Source organism: Mustela nigripes, chromosome 1, assembly GCF_022355385.1.
Source record: "Mustela nigripes isolate SB6536 chromosome 1, MUSNIG.SB6536, whole genome shotgun sequence".
Classification (NCBI taxonomy): Eukaryota; Metazoa; Chordata; class Mammalia; order Carnivora; family Mustelidae; genus Mustela; species Mustela nigripes.
Window position 1 is genome coordinate 88255827 of NC_081557.1, and position 25562 is coordinate 88281388.

Sequence of the window (25562 nt, forward strand, 5' to 3'; positions counted from 1 at the left end):
TTTCCAAAGAAATGGATTAATTTTATGATGCGTGTTAGTGTAAAACTAAAAACACTCAAATGCCTGACCAGGAAGCAACTAAGTGAGCCAGAGAAACAGGAAGTGAAGATGCGTCTGTCGTGAAAATGCTGAGTCTAGAAAAACAGAGATCAAGGCAAGCATCTTTAAGACGCTGACATGAGAGCAACAGGTGTACAACATGCCGACAAAGCCTACAATCCCACGAAGATCTGGAAATACGGTGTAAGTAACAGGAAATACACACTGGTCTCTGACCCTGGCTACTGGCACAGAGCTCTTGAAACCCTTGTAATTCCGTAGGAGACAGAAGTGTCTCGTGTTCTAATGGGGCAAATCTGGGTGGGCTCCTGCACAGCTTTTGGGTAGGGGCTGGTCACCAGAAAAACCATGCCATGATTAGAGGCTTGGAACTTTGAAACCAACCTCGGATCCTCCAGGAAGGGGCGAGGGATGGAGACTGAGGAAATGATCAGCCAGACCCAGGCGATAAAGTCACTATAAAAATCTTAAAAGCTTGGGGCTCAGAGAGCTTCCGGGTTGTTGACCTCAGAGATGCTGGGAGAGCTGCAGGTCTGGAGAAGGCACAGAAGCCCCACAACGCTTCCCCATACCTTGCCCTACCCATCCCCTCCATTGGAACGTTCATTCTATCCTCTACTGCATCCTTTTCTAACAAACGAGGAGACGTGTTTCCCTGCATTCTGTGAGACATTCTAGTAAATCACTGAACCCAAGAAAGGGGACCCGGATGTACAGGTGGTCAGTCAGAGGCACGGGGGACAACTCGAGGCTGGTGACCGGCATGTGAGTTGGGGGGCAGTGCTGGGGACCGCGCCCACCTCCTGTGAGAGAGACGCCATCCAAGGAAGATGGCGTAAGGCCTGCGTTAGCTGGAGGACCCCCAGCTGGTGCTGAAGGATTACGTGGTGTGGAAAACACACCGTGGCCACAAAGTGTTGGAAGCACTATGCGAGCAGAGGAGAAACACGGGGATTCTCTTCCTACAGACGTTAAAGAAAAAGGGTAATGACAGAGGACCTTAAAGATATTTGGCATAAAGCAGAATTTTACAAATCGTGTTTGTGTGGCAGCTACTTTGTGAAGGGAAATGACCACCTCAGAGTTCTCTCTGAAATCGGTTATGCTGAAAGAGTCCTGCCTTTGGGGCGGTGAGCCACATTCCCACAGGACCGTAACAGAGGACTCTGAGTCATAACACATGCGACTGATACAGAAACAGATGGTTAATTTCCACGGAACCCTGGTCCTATCTGTAGGTGCGGAGGGTGTTTAGCACTCTGGGTGCATGAACTGGTTTCCGTTTCTTTGCTTCAAAGTTGTTAGGGAAAGGCAGCGAGGCACAACAGCCTGCCTGCCGGTGAGGACGACACTACGCACCCCCTCGACACCCTATAGCAGAGCCACAGAGAGCCGTGAAGGCATGCTTGGTTGTCCGTGTGGACCTGGGTGCAGGAGAACAGTACCCCATTCCCTGGCCCATCTGTTGCCTCTCTTCCGGGACGGCAGATACGAGGGACGCTCCCGGGAGAGGCCAAAGCGTGGGCATTTACCACAGTTCACTGGGTCCTCATCGGAACCATCCTGGCAATCCGTGTCACCGTCGCACGCCCACCGCTGGGGGATACAGTGTCCGTTGTGGCACTGGAAGTTGGAGGCCTCACAGGTGTGATAGATAGCTGTCAACAAGAGAGAGGAGAAAAAGCGTCAATGCCGCCCTCGCCCCCGCTCCCCCACCAACTGCCAAGGAGCTGACCAGAGAGAGACGGCGCTGGGTAATACGGGCGGGACAGCCCGGAGTGCCAGAGTTCCTCCCTGGCCAGGAGCTAGGCACCTGGGTTGCCCTGAGGGCAGTAGGATACAGCCTCCTGATCAAGGAAATCCCTTGACTCTGTAAGTCTGTGAAGCTACACAAGCCTAGACACACAGGTTTTAAAAGAATCATTCACGGTTCGCCACCACCTACGTGAGGGTTAGTCCCCATTCACAAAGAAACAGCCTTAGAGGGGCGCCGGGGTGGCTCGGTCGGTGAAGCGTCTGCCCTGGGCTCAGGGCGTGATCTCAGAGTCCTGGGATCGAGCTCCGAGTGAGGCTTTCTGCTCAGTGGGGAATCTGCTTCTCCCTCTGCCTCTCCCCATACTCTTGTGCTCTCTCTCACACGCTCTCTCAAATAAAGAAAATCAGTTTTTTAAAAAATGAAAAAAAAAATTAAGAAATAGGGTTTAGAGAGATTAAGAAACTTGCCCACATTTGCAAAGATAATTAAATAAGGACGCTGGCCCCCTCCAAGTCCAAAGCCTGTGTGGCTCCTGGTCAGCTCTGTCTTGCAGCTTTATCTTCTCTCATCAACCCACTCACTCATCCAAATTCTGTGCGACAAGGAGAGGTGGTGTGGGCCCCAGAGATCTGCTCTAGACCTGGTCAAGCCACTCTTTGGGGGCCTCAAAGGTCCTCCTTATAAGGACCCTTGTAAGCTCGGACAGGCTGTGATCTTGTAATTCTCAATAAATGACCCAATTTCAAATGTGGAAAACCTCAGATCCAGAGAGCACAGAAGACTTATCCAAACTCACACAGGAAGGTCCCAGAATCTCCTCGCCTTATCTAACTCTCTCGACCGTCAGGAGTGACATCCCCCAGCCTACGACATATGGTGTCTGCTACAATCATTAGAAGAAAAAGACACAAGTGAAACGGTGCCATTGTTACAAACCGACAGCCTTGTTTGCATACATGGGCAGAGGCCACCTGGAAGTCCTTAAGAAACATCTCAAAACCCTGCTTAAAGACTAGTTCGAATGCAGAGTAACTGTCTCAAATCCAACCAGCACTTACTCTCCGTCGGGTTTCCCCTTCCTGTGCTAAAACAGAAAGCTATTTGTGTCTGTTCACGGCTGAATGGAAGTCAGGTCTGGCCTTGTTTACCACTGACATAAAATAATACAACCAAGATGGATGGGCTCTCTGTTAGCTTAACTGTGCGAACAGGATGTCTTTGCAACAGACAAGGCAGAACCAACAAAAGTGGGTTACTGAGTGCATACTACAGTTATTTAATTTGATCAAGATGGTTGGCAATTGTTACTCAAGGATTGGCAAAATTCTAGAGGGCAAAAATGCCCTCTAGAATTTCTACAATTTGAGGCTATTTTGTGCAGCAGTCTGAAATGCAAAGAAAGTGATTTTTCAAACCACTTTCAAACAAGTGGTGTTCCATTACCTGCTGTCTTCTCATCTCTCTGAAGACCAAGGCTATAGGTATAGTGTGCAAACAGGTCTAGAGGAAGTTTCGATATTTTACAACCTTTGACACTCGGAATCCACTAAACATCTTTTTAAAATATACTTCTATCTCTGATAAGAGGAGTATGGGTATGTTGCACAGTATGTGAGTTTTTGTACCAGTAACAGCCACTGCCTGGAAAACTTCTGACCTGTTGGTTTTACAAGTCTGACAGCCCTTGAAGATACTCCTCAGCAAAGCCTTGCTCATGTTCATAAAATATACTGTCGCCTAAACTCACTGCCCTGGTGAGCTACTTGTTATTATTCAGCTTATGCCTTTCCTTTTTAATTGAAAACAATTTCGGAGTGTTGATGGAGTTTCCAAATGACCATTCTGGGAGGCACGTCTGAGATCTCCAAAAATCTATCACTGAAGCTGAGTTCTGAAAGACTAATCAGTTTGGTAAAATTTCATGTAAGTGGCCTGTTATGAATGGGATTCTTAACACAGTCTCTTTTTCTGAATTTTCCCCAACTTCTGAGTAACTTACTAGCTCTCTGACATGGAGTGTCTTAATTACCATAATACATGTTCAATTACCACCTTTTTCTTTTAATTATAAGGAGGGAAGAGACTAACTTTAATACAGACTAAAGAATGGGGGGAGAAAAAGAAGAATCCTCCATGTGGCAGGAATCATTGTACCTGGATGGGCTAGTGGGGTAAATGACCATAAAATCAGAGGGTCGGATTTCTCATAGAGGCCATTATCCTACACCTAACTCTCTGACTTGGACAGATCTTCCTTGACTCAACAAGACCCTCTGGAAAACTTGATCAGAAGCATTGACCAAATATAAGTGGGGCAGAAGAGATGAATGAATTCACATGGTACGAAAGCGCTACCACATTGATTTCCAAGGGCTGGACCAGGAAGAAACGAACGGGGGGAGAGAAAATGCGACTATCAATTCAACCTGAAGGATGAGTGACACAGAAAGAATAACATAAAGCATAAAGAAGGGGCCTTGAAAAATAAAAGGCAGACTATGAAAAAGAACCAGATGGAAATTCTAGATACAAAAAATATAGTCGTGGAAATAAGCACAGCTCAGGGGATGTGTGGAACAGCCCATTAGATTCAGCTAGAAAGAGAATTGTTGAACTGGAAGAGAAGACTGAGGAAGTAACTCAGATGGTAGCACAGAGTCATGAAAAGGCGGCAAATACAAAACCAGGAAGCATGAATGGCAGAAGGACACAGCCCGACAGACCCGAGAGTAAGCACTAAAGACGAGACCAGAGAAAATAGCAAATAGAGTTGAAAAGATCCCACCTGTGATTCCCCAGAATTGGTGAAAAACAAATCCTCAGCCTCTAGAAAGAAAACAAGACTCAAGAGCAGGCTGAATAAAGATAATTTTGCTTAAGGAAGTCAAAACGCCTAACAAGAACAAACAAACAGATACCTGGGGAGAAAATGTCTGATTGAACAAGATCACCTGCTGGGAGAAATCAAATCAACACAGAAGAGGCCAGAAGGAAATAGAATAATCCCATCAAAACATTTAAAGGAAGGGCGCCTGGGTGGCTCAGTGGGTTAAAGCCTCTGCCTTCGGCTCAGGTCATGATCTCAGGGTCCTGGGATGGAGCCCTGCATCGGACTCTCTGCTCAGCAGGGAGCCTGCTTCCTCCTCTCCCTCTCTCTCTTTCTCTCTACCTGCTTCTCTGCCTACTTGTGATCCCTGTCTGTCCAATAAATAAAATCTTTAAAATAAAATCTTAAAAAAAAAAAACATTTAAAGGAAAATTACTACAAACCGAGAAACCCAGATCCATCTGAATTCAGGATTGAGAGTGAAATAAAGACACGTTTATGGAAACAAAATCTTGAAAGAGCTTACTATTTGTGGACTCCTGTTGCAAGAAACAGAGAAAGATGTACCCGGGAGGGAGATGTCAGGTACAAGAAGTAAAGGTAAATGGTTAATGAGATAGAATAACAGTGATGAATGTTAGTGTTCTTAAAATATACAGCTAAAATACCAAGTATTTTTGGAGTCTGTTCTCAAGTCCCGGCAGGTCTAGGGGAGGGCAACGTTACCACACAAAGAAAGACACACAGGGTGTCTTGAGCGTAACCGCTGAAAGAACAGAAATCAAATGTTTAAGCTCAAAATCCATGCAGGGAGGTGGGGAGAAGGGAATAAAGAAAACTCAGTCCCCGGAAAACCAAAAGCAGGACAGAGAAGAACAAAGACCATGCATGCGAGCGGAGGCCAACAGGAATTCTGCCGACCTGGACTGATCTTCTCTGGCTTTGCAGGTGACTTAGGCGATCAGACCAGGAAACGAGGGGACACGCCACATATCCTAAGAAGCTCACAGCTGACCGCCAATTATTTTGAGATGATGGGGAAGGAAAATCGTCTTTAATAGATCTGGAAGAACGGTCACTGGAAAAAGGGAACAGGGGAGGCGCAAGCACGTTACATTTTCCCCAGATAGCCCTGTCAAAAAAATAAATAAATAAGATAAAAATCGGAGAGAAAATCAGGAATCTCGGACAAACCCTCCCACAGACAGGAGTTGATAATTCATCCCGGAGGAGCAGCACATGCTGCTGAAACACACAAAACTGACTAATGTGGTTATGCTAACAAGGTGTTCAATCATTTTGCAATTTACTAAACTGAAATGCCCAAGTGCACTCCTCTAATTTATTAACCAATTATCCACCCAGGCCCAACACTTCCAAACAGCACTCTATGGTTCCTGGGCTGACAGCAGTTCCTTTCTGGACCCTGGCTTTTCCTCCTCCTGCAGGCCATTTGGAGAGAAGCCTTTTCCCGCAGTCCTTCGAGAGGTGGAGGTGCAGACACTGAGACTGCCCCAGAAAGGACAAGGGAGGCAAGTTTAGGTTAAGTTCATAAGGGGATAGAACTCAGTAACATCACAAATCATCCTGTGGGATGATATGGCATTTGAGATCCATTTACTCCTGAAGGTCATAGAAGGTCACCTCAAAACGAAAATGAACTCAGAGAAATCGTTGTGTAAACCGCCCAATCGAGGGGCACCTGGGTGGCTCAGTGGGTTAAGCCTCTGCCTTCGGCTCAGGTCATGATCTTAGGGTCCTGGAATCAAATCCCGCCTCAGACTCTTTGTCCCGTGGGGGGCCTGGTTCCCCCTGATCAACATGTGGTCCCCAGGCGAGGCGCCAGTCTATAAACCGTGTATCACTGATCCTGAAGCAATAAGCTTGAGCCAGAATGGGAAGCGACTATACCACTCAGGACACTTGTTTAGTTCAATGAATGCTTTTTTCACAGCAAGACCTTCTCAGTGAAGAAGCAGGATGTCAGTTTTTCTTTTATTTATTTATTTTTTTAAGATTTTATTTATTTATTTGACAAACAGAGATCACAAGTAGGCAGAGAGGCGGGCAGAGAAAGAGAGAGAGGTGGAAGCTCTCTGTAGAGCATAGAGCCCGATGCAGGGCTCGATCCCAGGACCCTGGGATCATGACCTGAGCCAAAGGCAGAGGCTTTAACCCACTGAGCCACCCAGGTGCCCTGTTTTTCCTTTTAGCACAAGCTCATCAGTCTAGCTGTTTGCAAAGCATGCAGCTGGCTGATGGCTAGCTGAAATGGCTAGCTAAGAAATGGCTAAAGGGGTCTATTTCTTAGACCCTCGGGTCTACGATCGCGTCGGGCTGCCGGGCTAAGCAGTGCGCGTACACACACACACACACACACACACACACACACACAGGTGCTATGAAGGGAGAGCAGAAAAATACTGACCGGTACAGTTGGCTTCGTCGGACCAGTCCCTGCAGTCGTTGTCCCCATCGCACACCCAGGACGAGCGGATGCACATCCCAGAGCTGCAGCTGTACTCGTCGCTCCGGCACTGGTGCATTTCTGTGGGAGGGAGCACACACACTTACTCAGAAACCCATCTCAAACCGAGCTCTGGCGTCGGTGTCCCTAGGGGCCGGAGATGCACGCATTATCCGCGCTACCATCACTGATTATCCAGAGACAGCGTGGGTTGTAACCGGGGGCGCCAGCCCATTGAGGACAGACTCCAGGTGGGCTGAGACACCGACACCCTCACATTTTTTAAAGTTTATTTATTTATTTACGTGAGAGCCAGAGAGTGTAAGCAGAGGGAGGGGGTAAAGGAAGAGGGAGAGGGGAAAATCTCAAGTAGACTCCAGGCTGAATGTGGAGCTCGATGCAGGCCTTGATCCCAGGACCCCAAGATCACAGCTTGAACTGAAATCAAGAGTGTCAGACGCTGAAGCGACTGAGCCACCCAGGTGCCCCGGACACCCTCATGTCCTTGCCACTGGCTGCCTCTGGGCCACGAACGGCATCATCCATGCTCCCCAGGGCACTTCACAAATACTGTCTAAGCTAGCTACAAGGGGAAGGTAAGGAGGCAATGCTCCAGTTACTCAGAAAGTAGAAACCTCAACAATTCTCAAGAAACAGAAGCTTCTAGAGACAGAATCTGTGGTTTCAGAAAAGAAGTTATGAGAACTTCAAGGGAGCTGATCAGTTTGAGATGCTCCGATCGGGGAAGGTGAAGATAAGTGCCGAGCTCCCAACACAGAGGAAACTGGGGTCCTTCTGTGGGCAGAGCTCCAGGGACGCTGGCTGGCTGGCTATCTCTAGAAAGGTGGGGTCTTTAGGCAAATGAACCCATGCAGCCTGTCCGAGACCTGCAAGCAGGCTATACCGGCAACATCTTTCTTAGACCCTGGGAATCTCAGTCAAATGGAATTGTAAAAGGGGTAGCCAAGCCTGGAGCCCAGGGTGGCTCCCCAAGTTGAGTCGTTCGGGTTGACGGTGAAGTTGGAAATTCAGATATTGGTGGGGAAACAGTCTGGAGATTTATGAGGACCTGGCTCTGAGGATATCCGGGACTGAGACTCTGGGGTGGATTCGGGAGATATTAGCACAAACAGGCTGTGAACAGGGAATCTGATGCTAGACTCTCCTTCCTATGAAGCTGTGCCCTTCAACCCCGTGCAGGCGCTAAGGAAGGAACGGGAGGAATGCAGAGGAAACAGCACTGAATCCCAAAGACTCCCTTCCAGAACTTTCTATCTTTACAAAGATGAGGGAAAATGAGGGGACCCCCATACACACAAAATTCCTCTAAGAGCCAGCCAAAGGGCATTTCCCTTGCCCCCCTCATTTCAGTCCCTGGGGTCAAACGACCTGCTGGTGAAAGGCAGGTCCCATCCGTAAAAGTGTGCGGAAGGTGCACAACTTGACCCGTGGGTGGGCTGGGAGAGCCACGAACTCATCACGCTGTCTGGGTCGGCGTCTGGCCCTGTTCTCACTTCCCCTTCTCAGTCAGGACTCCTTCGGTCTGGTGTGCTATGAGCACCGCAGGATGTTTCCTCCTTGGACGGCCAGCAACACTGAGTGTGGTACCGGAGCCACTCCTGACAACAGGCCTTCCGCACCAGGCAGGGCCAGGTGTGGCAGCGAGGGGGTGGGGGGAACCACAGGCTCTGGGTCGATATCCTGACACAAACTAAGAGTGTCACCTTGAGTAAGTTCCCTCAGTCATTTAATTGGAAATCAAGAGGGCTGAGCTAGAGAACCCCCATCACTCCTGGTAATTCCAACACACTATTTTTCTAAACATAAAAATTTCCATTCAGAAAACAGATGTTCGAACAACATTTGTACCATCTGCTGGCTTCCAACAGTTTACTGAATTAGACTGGTTTAAAAAACAAAAAACACAACGTTCACAAAGGTATAGATCTGTGTCTTCAGGAGGCTAATCTCATAGCCACCCAGACATGTAGGCCAAGTCTGTGCCGCACAGAGCTGTTAATAACTGCCTGTATTTAGTCAGAAATCCCCCTATCTCATTCGTGCTTATAGCATCTCTGCACCATAAAGTAGGGTCCATTATCTTCTGAATGAATTGGTCCTACCAAGGGGACAGAGGTGGTCACACAGCTGGGTATCAGAAACCCCGATGGGGGCAACTGGGTTGCTGTCGGTTAAATGTCCAACTATTGGTTTTGGTTCAGGTCATGATATCGGGGTCCTGGGATGGAGCCCTGCTTTGGGCTCTGTGCTCAGCAAGGAACCTCCTTAGGATTCTTGTGTGTTCTTTCTCTCCCTCTGCCCCTCCCCACTCCTCTGTCTCCCCTCTCTCCACTACCTGCGCACACAAGTGCATTCTCTCTCTCAAAGAAAGAAAGAAAGAAAGAAAAACCAAGACACTTCCAGAAATCCTCCATCTGCAGCCCACAAAAGCCCCATGAGCAAGGGTGCTGCCCCACTCAGGAGTGGGGTTCCTGGACATCATGTCCCCTTACCACAGTGACTTTCATCACTGTTGTCGCCACAGTCATCCTCAAGGTCACATTTGTAGGAGAGTGGGATGCAGGTCCCAGACTCCTGGCAGCGGAACTGGGTGTCCAGATCACAGACGGTCGTCGCTACAAGGGAAGAGACGACATACTCGTGAGAGACAATTTATTCCCTGGCCAACACATACCCCCACCGTGGAAAAAGAACTGAAACAGAGAAGGAAGCAGATCTGAATTGCAGCAACAGACAAAAAAAAAAAATCAGTCCCATGAGAACCTGACATTTACAAGCAAGGGAGAGAAGGGCAGGACAGCCTCCAGATGGGCAGCGGGCTGGGAAGGTGAGAAACTGCCCTCGGCTGGGAGAGAGACTGATGGGCCGGATCACCTCGTATGGCCTCTAAGTCAGCAGCAAAGATACCTTCGTCTAGACAACGACCACGGAGAAGCCCAGTCCCACGTGCCCCTCATACTGATGACACAGGAAGTGTCGGGCAAGAATTCTACAGGCCACCTGGGCCCTGTCGTCGGGCAGAACCGGATGTGTCAGATCCTGGCTCTGCCTCTGCCTCAAGCAATTAACTTGAACCCCCTTGGGCCTGCTTCCTGCACAGCAGGAGGAGGTGAAGGTCAGGTGGCCAAGTGCTGTGATGACAGAAAGACTAGATACGGATCTCAATTCTGTAACTTATGTAACCTAACCGATGTGTGCCTCTGTTTTCTCTACTGTAAAATAGAGATAACAGAACACCTATGCCGAGGCAGTATTATGAACGTAAATAAGCAAATCGGTTTGGGACCAGAGCCATGACATGGGCTGCAAAACGGAATAGCTCCAAACCAGTGTCATGTCTCTTCCTTGTCCTTCCTCTGCCTTCCTGCACCGGAATGGGTAGAGACGTAGATCCTTCTCCTTCTTCTAAATGGAAATCATCTGGAGTTGGGGGGAGCCCAACCCCTAGAACCCAGCAAAAGACCCTCGAGGCGAGGCTTTGGGGAGGAAGGCTGTGCTCAGGAACGGCTGACACATGAGGTACAACATGATAGAACAGGATCCGGGGGTGGGGGAGCAGTGGTGTGCCAGGAAATAAAAAGCCAGGGGCAACGCTATACAGTTAGACATCCCAGCGGCTCTTATTTGAGGCTCCATTTCTTCTCTGTAATTGAGCTCATGGTGGGAGGCAGAGGATGAATACAAAAATGACAAGGCTGCAGGGGCTTCACGTCAAAACCCAGAGCGCCTGACAAGTTCCCAGCGCAGGAGTCTGTGCGCGGGGGAGGGAGATGAGCTGACAACAGCCCTCCCTGGCTCCCCAGTCACTACTCCCTTTCTCCTCCCCTGCGGCTGATGGAGATGCTGCGATTAGCTGCCCAGACAGCAGTGGCGCCCTGCAGCAGCGGGTCCCTTCCCTGCAGCCCTGCCCACGGATGGGGCACCTCCACCGTCAGGATAACCACAGCTCTCATCCTCCTCGATAAGGGAGCCACTCAGGCAAGCACAGTCAGGCACCGCTCTCCGGTTCCCAGGCTCCACGTTGTGACCCCTGCACCCCACCTTACCACCTCCCCCCTGCCAAGTGAATGAACAGAGAGAGAGCAGAGCAGCAAGCAAGTTCCACGGTCCATGGTCCTGGGGAAGGTCGACCCTAGCGGACGCTGACACCAGACCACAAGGAGGTCAGTGCCAGCTGCACACTTGGCTCAGAGGAGAAGTGTGAACGGTGTGCGGAAGCCTGTGAGGCTGGCACTGAGCTCCAGGGCTAGGGGATGCAGGAAGAGGGCATCCCTCCTGAAGATGGAGGGAGCTCCCTTTCTCAGAACACTGAACTGGTACAAGATCCCAGCTTGTCACCCAGTGGAACCCAAAGCCCCTGCATGGAATCCCCATCAATCGGACACAAGGTCATCTAGTTTAAATCTGTCTGCTTCCACTAAGGCTAATCACGTCTGGACAATTGTCACAGCGAGGTGTTAATTCTAAGAAGCATCTCCTCTCCCACCCCATTATGTAAGAAAGTCCTTTCCAGGCTTGGGTCCAGCGTTGTTGATATTTATTGTTTTTAAGGAGCTTTGGCTCTTCCCCCACAAATACCGCCCTCTCCTGAGACTCTGGTAGGTCGAGAAGGTTGTATCAGTGTCCTTTTGGCAGAGAAGAAAACACAGAGACAGTCTAACGCTTCTCTAGATCTGCCCTTCAGTAGTGAGCTCATCTCCCTGCTCCACTGAAACCAAGGAGAAATGATTAAGAAAGTGTTAGTTAAATAACGTCCCAAGCACCAGCAAGGCCAGCAGAGAGGTTTGCTGGGACCAGGCGAGTTTAGGGTGTCAACTACTAAGCTTGCTTTCTGGCTGGGTGGGGTCGGGGGCGGTGGTGGAGGTAGGGCGTGGGAACCAGGCACAGACCCCACAGACGGCTACTGACGTATGTCCACCCCGGAGCCAGGCATCACCCACTCTTCTCAAAGCCCAAAAGGGTAAATGAGCTTCTGGCTTTCCAATGGGAAAATATTTGCAAGAGAAGCCTTCACAGTGGTTTCTGGCTTCCCTGCTTCTGGTCTTCCTCCCATCCAGTGCCTTCTGCCCACAGCTTATCTTTCCAAAGACAAAAATCTTATCATGCTATTTCAGCTGTTCCCAACGGCTCTTCTGAAGAAAGCCCACAGGCACTTGCTGCCCTGGGCCCCATCACTAGCCCATCTGCCCCCTGCCCCAGCTTCCATAGTCACGTCAACAATAAGCCACACCAGCTTCCTAACCACACCGTACACGCTCTGACCTCTGGGCTTTCAGAGCTGCTGTTCTCCTGCCAACCACCATGCTCCCTCCACCTCTGCTTGGTTCAGCCCTGCCCACCTTTCAGGGCTCCCCATAAATACCAACCCGAGTCTGAGTTGTGTGCTCTTCCCAGATGCACAGGGCGCAGCTCTGCCGTAACCACGTCTCCACTCTCCCAACTCCCCTACGGAGTCAACTCCGTGTTCGACTGATCACCCAGTACCCCAGGCTGCACACAGATCCTAGCCCAAAGGAGTCCTCAACAACTATTTGCTGAGTGAATGTAGGAACGTACTACTTACGGTCCGAGGGCCAAGCGCCTCCTTGGAAGATAATATCAAAGCTATCAAAAATTAAAACCTTGCAGTAAATAAATCTAATCATTATAAGCAGTTATTTGTCTTTAAACCCGTGCCTCGGTAACGCCCCTCAGAAAGCACACAGCCCGAGATGATGTTTCCATGTGCACAGATCAACGTCCCCACACTTCAGGCCTGACGAGGCATCCTCAGTCAGGGAGAACCGTCTCTCTGGAGACTGGCAGGCAGCCAAGAGCTGCTGACTGGATGGCATACAGGAATGAAATCTGCTTCCCATCTCTGGAAAGGCTGAATTTACAGACCAAGGGATGTCACCTGGTCACCACCTTTGTCACGGTGGTAAAGCCACAACGAGAGCACAGACTGCCCAACTCCGCAGTCAGCTCAGTTCCAGCTGGGAGATGCTGACCAGTCAACCCTCTGGAACGAGCAGTTCCCTTACTGGTGGGGCTGGGTTTTCAATAACCACCTATTATCTATGTGTCTTCTCTGGTCTCTGAGCCCCATCAGCCAGCAAGGGCATCACCGGTCACTGGTGGGCACCCCAGGCTGCCGGCCCCCCAACCTAGGCGGAGCCGGCTGGCCAGCCTTCCAAGGACAGTCCGTGCACCCCGTCCCGAAAGCCCGGCTGAGCCAGGAAGACTCACGGCAGTTTCTCTCGTCGCTCATGTCCCCGCAGTCATTGTCAAAGTCACACCACCAAATGCTGTTGATACAGTTCCCATTGCTGCAGCGATACTGGTTCCGGAGACAGGTGTTCTCTGGACAGTGGGGGTAGGTGGGGGTGGGAACGAGACCCGTATTATTCTTACGGCCAGACTGCGAGACGTTCACTTTTCACTGAGTTTCCATTTCTCTTCCTCAAATACCATGCCTTACATGGTAAAGAGGAAAATGGTGCCAAGCACACCTGCACACGGGAGCACACAATGGAGACCTCCTCTTGTCTTCTCTTAATTATAATTAAAGGACAAGAGGCCAGCTGGATCGGTGTTGGGGGTGTTTATAATGGTGATAACGGCAATGGTGCCAGTTGGGTCCAATGGGTCGACTGGACCAAACATCGCCGTCATAAAACACTAATTATACAAGGAACTGCTTAAGGGGCTCTATCTACACAGTATGAAAACATACGTGTTCCACAGATCTGTACCTCTACGTACTTTTGTATATACAACCATTATATCCATATATATTCCATTGCTCAGCCAAGTAGATGACAAAGGATACATGATTCTCTGAGGACCTCATTCCACTCATGACACACAGGGAAAAAAAATGCACTGTTTAGTAAACCAAGACAAGAACACATGAAGGTTGGCCTCTTGTTTGGGTCACCAAAAGCATTCTAAAAGAAAATATTAAAAAGCTGTTCTCTAATTTAATTGTTAACACTTTTTCTTTGTGAATAGCTTTAAGATGATGTCTGGAGCCTGAAAGAGACTCTACTGTGTCTACGAAAGGAAGGGTGAGCCTTTCTCCATGTGTATTTCTTATAGGAAAAGGGACCACAGGGCTCCTTTGTGTGCCCACCCCAGGTCTAAGAGGCTTCTATGAGGAGGGAGGTTGTGATTCCAAAGCCAATAACTGTGAGAATTTAAAAAAAAAAAAAAAGCAGGGATGTGGGTGCTTCCTGGCAGGGCCCCTCTTCCAGAGGCTCACCTCACTCACAGTAACGCCAGGCTGGGAACATAAATCAGACAGGAAAGAAAGATCAAGACAGGTTCTGAGGGAAAATTTTAGAATCCATGTATTTAAATTCAAAGGAAGAGTCGGTGAGGCTGCTACGGCCACTTGGTCACAGCGTGAGGTGAAGCCTCAGAGTCTGTAACATCGTTCCCAATGTTCTAGACGTTTCTGGGCTGGTGGGGGTGGGGGGCGGGGGAGAACTGCTACGTGAGCCTCGGTGAGCTTGTAGAGTCCCACCAGTCCTTTCTCCAAGTCGGGCTTGGTCCCAGCTGACAGGAAGCAAGGACAACGCATGGGTGAGGAGACAAAAAGGGGACATCGAGGAAGGCCTGAGTCATCTGACAGGAAAACCTAAAGCACAGTTATCGTGTTTATACAAACCACGCAGGGCTGTTCCCGATGAGGACTGAGGCGCACAGGCCTCAGAACCTGGACCAGGATGTCTCTTTAAGTATCTAGCGGATTTGATTTTTACCGAGGGCATTTCAATTACCCAAACCCACGGGGAACAGAGAGCGGAACAGAGAGCGCTGGGAGAGGGGAGGGAAGAAGTGGGGGAGGCCGGCGGGCAGAAAAGATGACTGGGACCCACCTTCCTTGAGGCAGGTGTTGTTCTCCCGCTGGTAGCCTTGAGGGCACTCACACATCAGGTCCCCGGATGGGAGGACGCTGCTGGCCACGCCCTCCGGACACCGGCAGCTTTTACTATTGTTGGCCTTGGGCAGGCACAGCAGGCTGCACGGCCTGGACACGCAGGCATTGCTTCCTGGAGAGAAGACAAACAGCGGCCGCATCCAGGTTAATCGGGACCGGGGAGACCCCGGACAAGGGACTGAAATCTAAGACCACCCCCTCCTTTTACAGACTAGACAGCATGAACAAAGCTTGGAAGACAAAAGGGATGTGGTGGCCATTTCTACTCAGAGCCCAGATAGAGGCTACGCAGGGTCTCTGGCCCAACAGGCTGCCCTGGAACCAGGCCAGGCATCAGCCATGCGTCCTGAGAATTCGGAACGGGGCTAGCGAGGAACCACAGAGTCATTGGGGAGCTGGAGCTGGGAGCTGGTCCCAGAGTGCAGGTGTCAAAGGGGATGCAGGGCACAGATGTGCAGAAATAGACTCAAGAGAGGGAGTCGAGGCTGCATTGGTGGCTCAGTGGGTTAAGCCTCTGCCTTCAGCTCATGTCATGATCTCAGGGTCCTGGGATGGAGCCCCGCATTGGGCTCTCTGCTCAGCAGGGAGTCAGCTTCCCCTCTCTCTCTCTGCCTGCCTCTTGTGATCTCTCTCTGTCAAATAAATAAATTAAATCTTGGGGGAAAAAAAAAAGAGAGAGAGAGAGAGAGGGAATCAAGAGAACACAGTAGACTTCCGGAGGTGAGGAAAAGGGTAACACCGGGGCCCCCAGGGGAGAGGGAAAGAGAGAGAGAAAGGGCAGCTTGGCCATTCCCAGCACCAGGCCCCATCAGGCTCACCTGTGTTTTCCATCTCTGAGTTCCTTACAATCTCCCTTAATGTTTTCATTAGCCCATTTGACTTGAGTTAGCATGAGTGGGGTTCTTCTCCTAAGACCCCACAGCCCTTAATTTGGAGCCATCCACCTGAGTCATGACGGGGCCCCGGACAAACATCTGGGTCTCTGCCTCTCACTTCCTCAGTGCCTGAGCGCCGCCACCGAGCTGAACGAAGGCCCAGCCACGGGGCCCTTATCAGCCTTCGCACTATGAGCCACACAATAAACCCACACGAGGCTAGTACATGCAGACCTGTCCTGTCCCTATTTCTAATCTTGTCTCTGGTTCTGCTTTCCAAAGAAAGGGCCAGATACAAGTCCATAAAATCCTTCACTATAGTCTGGAGAGAGAACTTTAGTGGATGAACAGTGATGAAAAAGGTCTCTTCCTACCCCCACACCTTTCTCGAAGGAGGGGATGGAATGCATAAACCATTTTGTCACAGCTGGACACACGATATGACTACTGAGCACCGTAAACGCCACATCAACCACGAAACGTATGCTTGTTCTTTTGGCTGTGACGATTCGGCATCAAAATTGGGGAAAATAAACATAAATACTTTGCTAAAACTCGACTGATAATGTTTTGCCATCTCATGGACAGAGAAACTCCCCTGCTGTCCCCCCCAAGTCACATCCAAGCCACCTGCTTCCAACCGGCCAAGATTTTAGCTGTGTCATACTTACACCGAAATGCAGGTTGGAAAACAGGGTCCATTAATGACAATCAGTATTGATATGGGTGACGATACCCACAGTAGCTCTGGATGGGCTGGCACTTCATCAGAGTTTAACTGGCATACACATAAACTAAAAATTGCAGGGGCACCTGTGTGACTCGGTGGGTTAAGCATCTGACTCTTGATTGGGGCCCAGGTCATGACCTCAGGGTGGTGAGATCAAGCCCCGTGTCAGGCTCCAGGCTCAGCACAGAGTCTGCTGGGGATTCTTTCTCTCTCCCTCTGCCCCTGTCCAGCTCATGCATGTGCACTCTCACACACACTCTCTCTCTTTAAAATAAATAAAATCTTATAAAAAATAAAAATAAAAATGGCAGTGATGCAGCAACAGTGTTGTTTCAATGCTAAAGACCAGAGAGTACGAAGAATTCCCAAAGACATGAAGTACACACACCCACAGACAAGAATCCGTACGAGGCAACATTCATAAGTTCCTACAAATAATTCAGCCCACTCTAAAGGTAGAGTTACCATAGCAGAATAGCCTATTGAGAGCAGAAATGCCAAGAATCAATTCACCCTGATCTGGTCCATGGGCAGGGGCTGTTCCTTTCTCAGAAGACACATGCCCTAGGCTATGGGGGAACACAGAGCTTCCCCTAATGGAAAACAATTCCAAAAGGATTGCGAATGTGTTCTCTATATTCAAAGGACTACATATCATTTATGTTCCAAGAAACCGAACAATAACAGAGTATCTGAAAAATACTCGGGGACAGGATGACAATTTCACATGGGGCTAGGTCTGCAAAATAGCAAGACTAACATTGTCACACGGGGAGCATGTGAAATGCTCCCACCCAAAGAAGCAAAAGCTATAAGCACGGAACCCCAAACGGGCTGCGGCATTTCAGGAGTCTGGTCTGGACAGAGGTGTTATACAGTCTGAGAGGCTGTAACCAGGGGCACACCCCAGACGGAGCAGACCGAGTCATGGACCCCAGGAGGTAGGCAGGGCAGGCGCTGATGGGGTGCTACAAAGCCACAGAAAACCTGGGCGAGCATGGAAGGAGCGGTCAGCAGAATTCCACCAGAACACAGCCACACGCTCTACATACAGGACGCTCCAGTCCCGTGTGGACGAGGCGGGCAGATGTGAAGAGTGGACAAGTGATAGTCATCACCTCCAAAGACTTCTCCTTTGAAGATCAAACGGCCGCACGAAGTCTTCATGGGGCAGATTCAGAACACACTAAGATTTCCTTTTGGAAGAGTCCTCCAGAACCCATTAAGGAGCCAGAAATGGTGCTACCTTGCTTAACTATCTCTACGCTTGAGAATTATCAGCTCAAATCCATGAGAATTTGCCTCGCTGTAGGTATTTAAAAGCCACAGCTTACTGCAGAGTGAAGGACAACTCCCAGAGCTCCAAAACATTTCCATTCACTGCAACACCCCCTGGATATATCGACAGCCTTGCGAAGGAAGCTCTTTAAAGAAAAAGCACTCTTTACGAAGAACAGATCCCAGGGACCCTGCATAAAAATCCGGCAGACATAAAGATGAAAAGAGGAGTCTGTTTACAAACAAGTAACCCAATGGACAAATGTTCCAAGTGAACAAAATTTCTATCACAAACAAGAACCCATCAGAATCCAGTACTTCTGCATCGCTGTCCTGCGCCAGGGCACGGCTGCTCCCCCAACGGATGACGAAGGGAGCAGAGCCCAACGGGTTTTCTCGAAGTCCAGCTCAGAAGTCCATTAGGCCATGGTTCAAATTCTTACCACTTACTAAACGTGTGATGTAGAAACGTGAACCTGACTTTCACGTCCTCACCTAAAAAGATGGAACTGTTTTCAGTACACGTGGATTTTGGGAAGATGAATGGAGGTTATTTGTGCCCACAAACTGCATCGGTGTGGGACTACGACACAGTGATCCCTTAATAAGCATAGGTTGTCATGTGTATTATTATCATACATGTGATTAATGGGCAGTCTTGTATGTGTTGAGCAGACAACACAAATAATATAGGGGCACCTGTGCAGCTCAGTCATTAAGCATCTGCCTTTCACTCAGGTCATGATCCCAGGGTCCCGGGATTGAGCCCGCATCAGGCTCTCTGCTCGGAGGGAAGCCTGCTTCTCCCTCTCCCACTCCCCCTGCTTGTGTTCCCTCTCTCGCTGTGTCCCTCTCTGTGAAATAAATAAATCTTTAAAAAAAAATTAAAAATTAAAACAACAACAACAACATCAACAACAAACAGGCACCTCCTCCGAGAAGAATTGTGACTCCTCGGTTTAGCGGCAGAACTGGAACAAAGGCCCTGCTCCTGAACTAGCAAGGGACCTCTGAGAAAGCTTGTTGGCCTCTGAATGCCGCTCCCTGATCTGTGAACCATGGATGGTGACACCAGCCCCGCCCACACCACAGGTCCGGTGCAAAGACAGAACACTAAGGCAGATTTACATTTCGAACATTCTTCACCATTTCACAAGGGTGTTCTTAATGCTATCTTCACTGGTCCCCCCAAAATAACAATGCTATCTGCAACCCTATTCTCTCCCTTTGTCAATCTTCTCCTAGCAGAGCGCCCGCCCAAATCCCATCAACATTCTAGTGCCAAACAGGAAACCCAGCAGCTGGTCAGTCAGTAAAGGCGAATCAACCAACCCCAGGATGCTATTTAATCCCACTGCGATAAACAGGGTGCCTCTTAAAGGGACTACTCTTCCCAGACCATCCTGCTCTCTGTCTTATAGAGCCAACGGTGCGGGGAGCACACGGAGGGAGAGGGCAGGAAGTGACGCAGGAGGCTTTCTGTGGCACAGTCTTGGTCTCCAGGACCAGCGAGCAGGTCACAAGGCTTGGAGAAGCTCTTGAAGCCTCACCCAGCAAGCTTAAAGATAGCTCCTGTCTGCACCCGCTGGCAACCGGTCCCTTTTCATGACCTCTTTCAACAAATGCTGAGCCCTACTCAGTGCTAGGCAGTGGCCAAACTGTTGATGGGGGGTGGGGGGGAGACCCATCTCCTTTGTGAGGTTTAAGAGAGTTTCAGGCGGGGACAGGTGCATCCATGCATCCTATGACGACACCTCGCATTAGAAGGGAGGTGGGTGCTCAGTGAGCAACAGGTCATCGGGGCAAGCAGAGGACATGACGGGACTCCCGTCGGGAGGCAGCAACTGGCGTCAGACTCAGCACAGCATGGCTCCCTGTGCGGTTGCCAAATGGGGAGTGAGCACACGCTGGGCTTCTCCAGCTGCAGAAGCTACGCCACCAATCAGTCAGGGGCCAAAGGCAGGAGGAGGGTGTAATTACCCACCAAGGAGCACACTCTAGGCAGGCGAAAACATGCTGTCTTCCAGCTGTTTGTGTACCATTAGAAAAGAAATTAAGATGTCATTAGGCAGAAATTAAATAATGGGCATGTTGTCGTGACAAGAAAGACGCAGGCTGCCAGCTCCCGCCTGAGCGGAGATTGCCCACACCCAGCCCCTTCCCGGAGACCAGCACGTGAGGGAGATGGCGCCGGCAATGCAGCCTTACCAGTGGTCTTGCCCTTGTAGAAAATCTTCATGTCCATCAGCCCCGTGAGCTGACTCGCGAGAACCGCCATCTGGGAGCCGCTGTATTTGGAAGCTCGGAAGATGCTGAGCTGCGACCAGTCATCCCAGTAGATCTCGTTCTAGAAAGAAAACCCTTGCTCATCAGTCCAGCTCCTGGGTCTCCGATCCTGGGCCCTCAGGACGAACAAGGGCTCCCCGCTACAGAGGACACCTAACATGCAGTGGTGAGTGATCAGCCCGACCAAGATTTCCACCGAAATGCAAGACGGTGGATTGTTCCAGACCTCACCCAAGAGCCATGATGAAGGAACGGCCCGGACGGCCCGACAGAAGCTATCTAAGCAGTATAGAGCTTGACCACAGCCCAACCATTCAGTTCGAAATCTGCTTCCCAGTGGCAGGAAAAACCAACCATTCTGTTCTCTAGAGTCAAAGCAGCAGTGGCAGGGCACACGAGTGGGACGGATCCCATCGGAGCCCATCAGGACACCAGCTGAGCAAGAGATAAGGCCACTGAGCTCAAACTGCCAGCACTCGGGGGCAAATGGGGATTTTTCTATGAAACCTCAACTTTTAACCTTCTGAACCGGGAACAGTGAGTCGCCCGATGCCTGCCAACTCTGTCTGACATCCATCCAGATGAGCTAAAGGCAACAGCCTCAAAGGCAGAAGGGAGCTGATTTTCTAGAAGTCAGTCAGACAAGCAGCTCTGCAAAAACCCACGGGCAGCTCTTCCCCCGCTCTACCAGACTGCCCGGAGCTGGGAGCAAAGGAGGCCCCACCTTAAAGACGGCAATGGCGTAGGGGTGCGGGAGGTTGTCCAGGATGATGGAGCGCTGCTGGCCGTCAAAAGTGATCCGCTCGATGCAGTCCAGGTAGGCGTCTGTCCAGTAGACCCACTGGTCATCCACAGAGATGCCGTTGGGCCACTTCACATCCTCTGACACGAGACGATGGACAGACGAGCCGTCCATGTTGCTCCGATAGATTCCCGGCTTCAGGTCTCCCCAGTCGGTCCAGAACATCACCCTGGTCAAAATGGGAGAAGAACGCACATTTCATTCGACCTAGGGAGTCAAATGCTACCCCAGGAGGTAAGAAGCCTCTAGAACCGTATAGCCAGTTCGGTCAGCAGTATGATTATTGTAAGCGGTAATTCTAATACTTAACACCACCAAATTTCTAGATCCAGAAATTCCTCTGCTGGAATTCATCCACAGATGTAATCAGGTTATGTCAAGACAGTGTACCATGACATTCATCGAAGCACTGTTCACACCAGCAAAAAAATGACACTGGTGTTATGTGTCTTTAAAAACACATACACTTTAAGGGGGATATATGTGTATACATGCCAACATGTTAATCTACAGAGAAAATGAAACACGATGGTACATACAAAAGAGTATTATGATGCCTGAAAATCTCCATGTTTCCAGGTTTGCTCACACAAAAAGGTCATCTTCAACCCACGTTAAATGTTTTGAAAACAAGCAGAACAGTCCTTATCCACATTTCTATTTGATGCCTGAGTGTGTGTGTGTATATGTGTGTGCTCCAGTGTATTAAGGCTATGTGCTTGCACATGGGTAAAAAAGAATTCTGAATGATACACAAGAAATTACTAACCAAGATTACCCCAGGAAGTGTGAGGGAGAAGGATTAAGAGTGAAAAAGAAGGGAAAAATGTTTTTCCTTTCATAAACTTCTGTTCTCTTGTAATTTTTAATGAAGCACATATATATTTTTTCTCTTTAAAAAAAGATCTAGGGGTGCCTGGGTGGCTCAGTGGGTTAAAGCCTCTGCCTTCGCCTCAGGTCATGATCTCAGGGTCCTGGGATTGAGCCCCGAATCGGGTTCTCTGCTCGGCGGGAAGCCTGCTTCTCTCTCTCTCTGCCTGCTTGTGATCTCTGTCTGTCAAATAAATAAATAAATAATCTTATTTAAAAAAATAAAAAATAAATTTATAAAATTTTAAAAAGATCTAATTCTCTATCATAAATACTAGAAGGATAGAAAGCCTAACTCAGAATTTCCTTTCAGCTATGTTTCCTTCAGTTAAGAAATTAATAAAGAGCACCCTTGCATTTCCCAGGTGCATATAAATCGCTAGTAAGAAAACCCACCCAAGCTGGGGTGGGCAGGGGGTGGGGGGTGCAGGCAGGGAGGAGATAGAAGGGATCATATGTTTGCATCATGCGCCAAACTCGAGATAAAAAATCCTCACACTATCCAACCAGGCCCGACTACGCTACATCTGTGGAGAGACTTTCAGTAACACCTTTCGTAGGAGAAACACCCCCCAGACGTGAGACGTGTGGATGTGGGGACTCTGAGGCTTGCTACCAAAAAGGGAATGGAGTTAACCGACAACGTGACTGAGCTCTAGTTTCAAGACTCAAAGTCACCAGACTATTTCAACCGCCATCATCAGAGAACAAGCCTGTGTCCAACAGTCTGCCTTCCCATGAGCATCCGTCCGTTGCAACATTGGCCACATGCTGATGCCCTCTGGGGCCACACTCACCCGTCTTGGGGCAGGAGGACAAGAGCCCTGGGCCGGTCGAGCACGGAGGCGTTGACGATCGTGAGCCGGAAGTCACCGTCTGGATTGGCTACCTGACAGAAAAAGGAGGGGGGAGGGGCCGGAGGGGAGGCCAGGATGGATCTGAGCTCCTTGAAAGCCCACCTCGCGGTTTCCTGCTGGGCTGCCACCTCCGGACACGCGCCTCTCCGGCTGCCAGATTCCCCAGCAGGCTCACCTGGGAAGTCTGCCCTGGTCTGACCGCAGTGCTGCTGCCGTGCCCCAGCTCTGGGGGCACGAGGACAGGTCTGCACAAAGTACTCAGTACGTACTCCTGACTGAACCCACCTATGTTGCTCCATGCTCCAAAGCCACCAAGGGCTCCACGCTGAACACAAAACAAACACTCAACGTCCCAGCCTTCCAATTAAGAATCTCCATGGACTTCTAAGTCTCTCTCCTCCATGCTTAATCTCGTCCACTTCAGCCCCTACAACTCTGGGGAGGCTGGACCTCTCATGGCCCTCTAAGCCTGACATACCCCTCCTCGTCCCTCTGCTCGTGCCATACCCACTCCCAGGCCTGTCCTTTGCTCTGTTATCAAATCGCATCTCTCTTTCCGAACCTCAACCCTCCAGGCCCGGCTCCTCAGCTAACTCTTCTGACGAGTCTTCCTCAACGAGCATCTACAGTTCCTGCCGGTGACTCGTCTTACCATTTCCCACAAACGGTAGCTGTGTCGTATGCTGTGAGCGTGTGCACACGCACGCTCTCCGGCAACCCTCCAGCACCTGGCCAAGTGCTGACCACACACGGGTAAAGGAAGGAAGGAAGGAAACGAGAATAAGACCACCAGCGCTGCACTCGGTACGTGTCAGGCACCGGGGGGGGGGTCTTTCACTCCCTTTCCTCAACCGCACTGTGAGGGGGACACAGACTGTCCTCGGCTCGGAGGGCACATCCCGAAGGCCTTCCCACCCACCTTGTATAATGCTGCCCCCCTCCACAGTCACACGGTCACACTGCCCGTTGGAGAGTCTCTCTAGGACTCATCGCTGACACAACCGACGGACGTAGGTCTTCCTCGGTTTGCCTCCTCTACTATCATCTCTCTCTCTCTCAGAACGGGAACTTGAGTGTCTCACCTACGTCTGTATCCTCACAGCCTCGAACCACACCTGGCAGGCACCATGCGAGAAAGAGCCCCTGTCCAACCACAGTGTGGATCAATGAACTTACACCTCACAGACGCAGAACTGAAGCTGCAGGGGATAAGAAACTTGGCCAAGACACTTAATTAAGCTACCGGAATGAACACTGAACCCAGGTCTGGTTCCCAACTTTGGGGTTTGTCTTTGCGACTTCTCCCAACGGTGCCTCCCTGCCTCTACTGAGCTTCCCATGTGTAACCCGCACACCATGCCTCCCCCTAGTCAGTACAAAGAGGGACGGACACAATGTCCCAGGGGCTCAGCACTGCCTTCTGAGAGGCAAGTGTGCCTATGACACCATGACTTTGGTGTTGGAGAGGCCCTGTCTTCCTCTCACGCTGCGTTGGGTCGCTAAGGGGCAGATAAGTCAAGTGAGAGAATCAGAGCACTGTTAGCAGGGCCGTCGTGAGAACTGAATCCAGGAATTCAAGCCAAGGGCTTCCCACCGGGCTTGGCACAAAGTAAGTGCTCGTTGTCATCAATAATCATAATCATGATGATGATATCGTCTTAATTACTCTAATCAACTCCAATAATACTAGAGCACTGATAATACAGCACTACACTCCTGCTATGGTGTTATGTAATTACCGTCATTGTTACCACCACCCGTCACGGCTAGCCGAAATAGAACCGTTCGGGGCATCTTAATGAAATCTCTGCTTGATGGGTTCAGGCATCCTGTTCTCATGTGGGACCCTCAGGCCAATGAGCAAGAACTCTGAAACTATCCCCCTTTTCTTCCCTTGCTGGAGGCTCCGTTGTTCCAGCCTCTGGAATTCTCCAAGGACTTCCAGAGAAGTCGGACACACTGGCTCCGCCCCCTGTGCCTAACCTGGCTCGAAGCCCAGGTACCCCCTGAACCTCCGCTCGCTTCATTAAGGACAGCATGGGATATACCTACCTCGATCTTTTTAAAGCCAGAGTCCACCCAATAAAGTAACTGGCTGAGGGGTTCAAAAGCCAAAGCTTCTACGGTTTCCAGGCCAGAATTGATGATCACCTCTTGCCCTGTGCTCCCGTTCAAACAGAGGCGCTAAAGTGGGGAGAAAAGAAAGTGAGTGCTCGAATGACCTCGTGCCAGCTCAGCCCCGTGGACGGCAACCCGCTACTCCACTGTGACTGGCAAGGCATGAGATGCCTTCTGTCGGTCAACTTTCCACACGAGCAAAGCTGGTTTTTAATAAAAGCTTTTCCAAGATATATCATGGCTTCCTGTTTCAAGTAGAAGAGCTACACAGAACTTAATCATTGGCATTACTCTGCGATACTGTTATGAACGCAGGTTACTGAACGACGCTGTATCCCAATAACGAGGTTGCAGATTACTGAGAAGCCTGAGTCTGTCTGCTTTTGAAATAAAGGAAACCAGGCTCCTGGTATTTTTAAGTTCTTGCATCGGCTCCTCTAGACTGTCCTCCCTGGGGGGCTCCTGGCCATCAGGTGCTGTCGCTAGGACAAGCTATGCTCTACGGTCGCCTGCGTCCCCCCGGGCCCAGCCCCTGAAAACCCAGGCACTGTGAAATGTCTGCTGGGTTGGAACTCCAGATAAAACCTGTTGAAATTGCTTCTCTAAAGAGGATTAAATAGGCAATGAATACAGATCAAACAGCTCCCCTTTAAAATGCATGGGCTTGAGTCTATGGCTATCTACCTGGACT

The 25562-nt window shown here is 50.0% G+C and overlaps 1 protein-coding gene across 3 annotated transcripts in view; it reads right to left on the minus strand.

Annotated features, from left to right (window-relative positions):
• SORL1 (sortilin related receptor 1) overlaps positions 1-25562 on the minus strand; it is a 150837-nt gene that overhangs the window by 40306 nt on the left and 84969 nt on the right. For all 3 annotated transcript variants that reach the window (XM_059415119.1, XM_059415115.1, XM_059415107.1), the window contains 9 exons: positions 24802-24937; positions 22694-22781; positions 20949-21195; positions 20147-20285; positions 14994-15167; positions 13360-13473; positions 9624-9746; positions 7072-7191; positions 1593-1718 (listed from right to left, as the gene is read on the minus strand). In XM_059415119.1, coding sequence (XP_059271102.1) covers positions 1593-1718; positions 7072-7191; positions 9624-9746; positions 13360-13473; positions 14994-15167; positions 20147-20285; positions 20949-21195; positions 22694-22781; positions 24802-24937 — 1267 coding nt within the window. The remainder of the gene's footprint in view (positions 1-1592; positions 1719-7071; positions 7192-9623; positions 9747-13359; positions 13474-14993; positions 15168-20146; positions 20286-20948; positions 21196-22693; positions 22782-24801; positions 24938-25562) is intronic.